Source organism: Phallusia mammillata, chromosome 8 (assembly GCF_965637545.1).
Source record: "Phallusia mammillata chromosome 8, kaPhaMamm4.hap1.1, whole genome shotgun sequence".
Classification (NCBI taxonomy): Eukaryota; Metazoa; Chordata; class Ascidiacea; order Phlebobranchia; family Ascidiidae; genus Phallusia; species Phallusia mammillata.
In genome coordinates, this window is record NC_137259.1 from 16,804,117 (window position 1) to 16,810,116 (window position 6,000).

General features: G+C 37.3%; 1 protein-coding gene across 1 annotated transcript in view; it reads right to left on the reverse strand.

Annotated features, from left to right (window-relative positions):
• The window catches only part of LOC145205598 (uncharacterized), a 45,404-nt gene extending 39,628 nt beyond the window's left edge, over positions 1–5,776 (reverse strand). Inside the window, exons 1-7 of the mRNA XM_080078331.1 lie at positions 5,704–5,776; positions 3,728–3,902; positions 3,461–3,630; positions 2,253–2,357; positions 1,251–1,423; positions 738–868; positions 132–328 (exon numbers count right to left, since the gene is read on the reverse strand). Coding sequence (XP_079934457.1) covers positions 132–328; positions 738–868; positions 1,251–1,423; positions 2,253–2,357; positions 3,461–3,630; positions 3,728–3,902; positions 5,704–5,776 — 1,024 coding nt within the window. The remainder of the gene's footprint in view (positions 1–131; positions 329–737; positions 869–1,250; positions 1,424–2,252; positions 2,358–3,460; positions 3,631–3,727; positions 3,903–5,703) is intronic.
• Positions 5,777–6,000: the final 224 nt, after the last annotated feature.

Genomic DNA, 6,000 nt, shown 5'->3' on the forward strand with positions numbered 1-6,000 from the left:
GATTTGGTATGACACTTTTCATTAGGCCTGGTTTATTACAATTGGTCCTAATTTTCTTATTTTTTGCCCAAATCTCAATTTTGTTTGCTCTTTTCTACAGAAAGCGTGGATTAATTAATAACCAGACCTACCTTGCATATCGTTGGTGGCATCGCCATCCATGTTGCCACAAAGTCCTAGGAGAGTCCCAGCAGCAGACTGTTGCACGGAGAGATATAAGGCAAAAGTTTGTTTGTCAACCAGCAACTTCATAGTGTCCGTCTTAATAATGATGTGCCAAGCTGTCTGGTAGGTGGAAATTCCATATTTGGCGTGCGGGAGACTTACACTAAAAACGGTCAAATTAAAAATGTTAAACAAGTTAAAAGCTATATAATTTCATTATTTACTGTTGACTTTTTTATTAGATTTAGAAAGCGTTATGAAAAACTCATTTAATTTATTTCTTATGTTTTATGTTAATCTGTAATAAAAGTATTTCTCGTTTGAAAACACGCAAAACTATAAAAAAAGATACTGGAAAAAAGATACCACCAACGAAGGCATAAGCATTTGCCGGAACGTTTGAATAATAAAGCATGACGCATTTTAGGTCTATTTGGGCTGCTATATTCGTCAATAAACTTGGGTACAGATCGTTTTTAGTGTTTCAAATATTCTTAGTATTGATTTGTTGTGCAGCCCGTGGTACGAATATTCCTAAGTCAACAAAATACACAAGAAAATACGTGACATACTTATTTCCTTCGAAGTAAACTGCGAGACTGGAATCAATTTTGACAATCTGTTGGGCGCCAGAGTACAAAGCAACACTCTCCACGCAGCTTACAGATTGTGAAGTACAATCCTGCTTCCGTGTTATCACGATCTATAACGGCAAATGTTTGAATGTCAAATTTAAGTTGTTGACGGATATACAAGTTGCGCATATCTGCGTGACATACACAATTCGTATATTTCAAACTCCGGTTATTTGCAACTCCTAAACAGGCTTGATTCGGGACTATCTTGAAGTCATTTTTGCCGCCATTTTACCCTCTTTTGGGTCTAATTCAGGGTAATTGGTCGATTATCCTGATGAAGGTGTCCTGTATGGGACGTCGAAACGGCGATTATTTACAATAAAAACTGCTGGAAGAGCAATACACGTTTATAATTCTGGCTTAGTTAAAGAAATCTGGGTTTCGGCCTTGTTTTTTCGGGTTCGGGCTTTCTGGGGCCGATATTACAAAAAAACATTATGGTCCTACCTGCTTGGTTTTATCCTGGGAAGACGATATGACGTAACTGCATGAACCTCCGAAGGTAAATGACGTTCCATCAAATGTTGTCATGTGACCCAGACCGTATACGGAACAAACGGATGAGGGAAAGGAGTATACACCAGACGCTGTTATACTGTGATAGTCCGGATCGTGTTTTGCTGGTAAAAATATTGTTATAAATAGCAACCAAGGACGCAAGGGGTTGCGAGGTTGTCAACATTAAAGTTGTGTTGACCAATTTAAGAAAAATGGTTTCAATTATGGTTACTTAAAAGACATTTTTTGTAAACTAAATTGGTGAAAAAATGTTGTATGTAACTTTATATATTTCTACAATTTCATTTAGCCTACTTCGGTGATTCATTTAAAACAAGGGGTGTGAAGAAATTTCATAAACGTTAAGATCGTACGAACGCTAAAAGAATAATAACCAGTGCTTTAGATCTATTGAATAATGATACGCTATCCAAATATTTAACTGCACAATCGAAACACAAGTTTTAAACATGCAAGTTTAAATACACGTCTGCAGCAAGGTTTGAACTCCGAACCTTGACCTTTTAGACTGTTGCATTTTATTAACTCAGCTACAGTTGAATTCTAGGCGAGTGACATGAAATAAACCCAATAAATCTGAAGGGGGGCTTAACCGCAAACACTGCCACGGTATATTATTTGTTTTCTATTCCGCAATATATCGTGACGTGTTATTTGATTGGCATCACAATCTGGGCCCTATAAGTCAAAACGTGGTTTCAAAGTTAAGTAAGACATCACAAAAGCACTTTGCAAATTCCGACACACGTTTCGTTTCGCTTTGACAGTCGTTAAGTTAGTTGTAAAACTTATTGAAGGCCAATACAAATATCTACGTTTACAATAATTCTCTGAACTCTCAAAGTCAATATTTTTAACAGCATTTACGAAAAAGTCTTGTAATGCGTAAAAGGACAAAATGTAGGTCAACATGTTGTAAAAAAGACTTACGATATGAACAGCGGTAACCAAGCCAACCGGCCGAACATTCGCAGACGTTTTCACCGGAACAGACCCCACCGTTTTCACAATAGCTGTCTCCTCCCAAGCAGTTTGCTGCAATAAAACACAAGCGCTATTAAATTTACAGGATAAGGTATAAAGTGCCTGTTTGGAGTAGTAAACCTGGCGTGTGTCCAAAACAGCTGCGTTGACAAAAGCATATTGTCATGGAAGTTATTTGCTCAAAGAATTCGGATCGATTCGAATCCAGGTTAATAGTTTTACCCTGACACTATCAATCAGGGACTTATGGGCTTATGAGATATTACGGTTTAAAATTAAAAACACGTACGTTGGTTGAACAAATACTTCGGGTCGGTAAAACTTATTGTCAAAAAATTTAGTTTCACTTTCAATTTAAGTGTTAAAATCGGGTCGCGGAAAATTTAGGGTTTGGGGAAAACCAATAGTCAATAGTTTGACACTATCAATCAGGGATTTATGGGCTTATGAAATATTTCAATTTGAAATTAAAACGGCCAACGGAAATTTCTTTGACTGGTATCGAGACATATTGAATAAGTAAACACAATAGGGGTTAAAAACCGAATTGCCTTAATTAAATTCCTAGTGTGGTCAAATATATCCACTTCATTACAACACGCTAACATGCATCAAAACATTTTGCCTAAAACAACCCATAATATAGTTAGTGAAAATTTTAAGTCGGACTTTTCTGGTTTTGGTCGACTTTGGGTTTAGGTTTGAATAAACAGGCTTGATTCAGGCCTGACTCTTCACTCGTCCACATTTTAGGTCGCAATTGCAACCACTTTTTGGCCTAATACGGGCTCTGTTTAAACAAAAATCGGATTTTGACCTGTGTTTTCGGGTTCAGGCCACCTACAACTTTGCATTCAGCAATAATTTTGTACTGACAATGTGTTTCCTAGAGCAAATTTGTTGTAATTATTGCTTAAGTTTTTACTTGTTTTCGAAGTCAATAGAAGTTGTTAGGAATAGCAATATTTTTTGTCATAAAATATAACATTAAAAATTGCAGTCTAAAACAAAAATATACATTCATCACTGGGATCAAGTCTATATACAAACCAGCGATCACGGGCTTGGCGTACAATGAAACCTAAACATGGCGCATGGTACCACAGGAACCCGAACCTTGCGCATGGTAACGTAGTGCAGCAGGCTATACTTACGCGCTTTCATTTGCTTGTAGCTGATCTGAAATCCTTTATCGGTCCCAGAGCCGTCGGTCTTAAAATGCAAAGTAATCGTGTTTCCTGAAGAACGAAGGCTTCCCGTCAGAGAACTTCCGCAGTAGGAACCAACTGATGTGTCAACTCCTTGGATTTGCAGATAATCATTGCTAAAAACAAAGTGTAACATACCAGATAATAGGATTGAACGCACAACTAATGAAGATTTAGATTTATTTTGAAGGAAAAACAACTTTGGTAGTTTACCTGCATAAATCCGAATGCTCCAACGCAAAGTCGTCGACAGTGAGGAGAATGAAGTAGCCGACAGGGGCTTCAATTGTCCATGTGCAGTCCAGGTTATTGTCGTAATTGGACGGGTAACCAACTGATTTAATGACTCCTTCACTAGTTGTAAAATGGCCACCACACGTTTGTGGAACTGAAAAATAAATAACAATGTTAAATAATAGCGGTTGTACAGAAAGTGTAAGGCAAATGCCCAGTTTGTTAACACTGCTAAAACTACAAATACGCTCGCAGCTTGACCAAGAACTCTTAATTAGTTGAGCATGCAAAACATACACTTATAAAAACACTTTTTTATGGACGCAGGGAACAAAAAAGGTGAATTCGAAATTCTAGATATAGCAGGGAAGATTGGCCACATATTTGGGAGAATGCTAAAGTCTGCATTTTATCGACAGAAGCCGGTTCCGCGGTAAACTTCTTCTGTCATCCGACTTTCAACAATCGCTTTGTACTTGTAACGAAAGATTAGGCGCAGGAGGCCACCACTTCAAGTACCAGTCTACGAGTTTTTAATTCATCGTCAAACAGACTTTCTTAAATTCCAGAATTTAACTTGAAGTATTTTTCGGAAAAATACCAAGCAACCGTTTTACGTGTAACATTTTTAATCGAATCTAAATCTTAGCAAGGACAGTGTTATGCGACTTTTAAATGTGTTTACAGAGCGATTTCTAACTTGCACACCTATTTCCGGATTTTGAATTAGAGTTTAAGTTCAAAAATGCAAATCGAAAACAGGTGTATGTTAATCAAACTCCTGAAGATGTTACAAAGTTGCTTGCAAATGAAACTGCAAGTGGATATGGATTTAAATGTAACCGGGAAAACGGAAACTGTTAGCTACAGCTACATGCGAACATGCTTTGGAACCTAATTAGGAACATATATGTATAACACCATACGTGTGCATTTTCTTGTATAATTTCTTCAGCATTTATTACGCAAACTTTCACATTACGTGGCTTATTTAGTTTTTGTGTGGCTTTGCGTTGGTGTTTTAGCAGCAAATAACCTTGATTTCCAATGCTTTAGACCAGTGGTTCCTAATATTTTATGTTTATTACCCCTAAAAATTGCAAACCATGACAAGATTGCAAACCATGTCGTCATGAAACTTTATTTCATATCATTATCTATGATATTATCTCAGATTATAATCTAAAATTCATATCTCCCGTTGTGACCACATCACTCTAGCAAAATAATTTTAGGGGCTGGTTTTCCCCACCCTTTGGATTGTATATTGGCATGGTTTAGTTGACACAGGCAAGACTGCTTATCGTTAGCGCTTCTTGACAGTCTCTTAGGCGACTGTGGTTAACATGCAAGATTTGATACTGGGCGCAAAAGCAAACGAAAAATCCCCGAATATTCTTTGCATGTTCAGTTATGAATGTAAGGTCATTTAACACATAATTTGTTGCAAGTGACTGAAAAGCCATGCTTCACAGAAGTAATCTTTTTTGTTGTTTCTGCCCATCAGTCGTGCCATGGAACAGATTTGGTACTTACAACGTTTGTAAAAAATAAAATTTTCGAACTTAACCTAACCGACGAAAATTTTTGAACAATAATTTTAATATGTGTATACGAAATATGTAGTAATTAAAACCTGCGTTTTAAGAATTTTAATGCACCCAGCATGCAGTGTGATACGGACAAGACGGGATATTCTCGTGATCTCGCATACGATATAGGGTTTTTTTCGGTTCGTTTAAAGGCGCATTTGTAAACGAGAATAAAATTTATCCCAAACGACTCTAAATCGCCCCAAAGAAAACTCTTTTCCTACGGTGAAAGTAAAATCGCATTTATCAATATTTGTTACCGAACGAGCACGATTGGGAAGAAAAAAAAATCCACGCAAAATTGTTAAGAACTGGCCTATTGCTATTTCTTATACACAATGAAATAAAAACCAAAATTTTTACCTTGCGCCTTTGCCTGTACCGTCACAATAAACGTCGCCAAAATGCAAAGAAGATTTCCCCACATCGCAATCATTTTGCCTTGGTTAAGCAGCAAAAACCGGGAAGGAAAAACGAACAAGTATCTTCACGAATATTGTAGCAGTGCCGTAATTACACCCGGCACTCAAAGTGTTCCATGCCCTTCTTAACCGTTGTATTTATATACACTTGCTATACAACCCAAGACAAGTTTCCTTTTTTCCAAGTTGCAAGCCACGTGAAGAAAGTTAGGAGCCGGAAAATGTAGGAAGGGGGCCC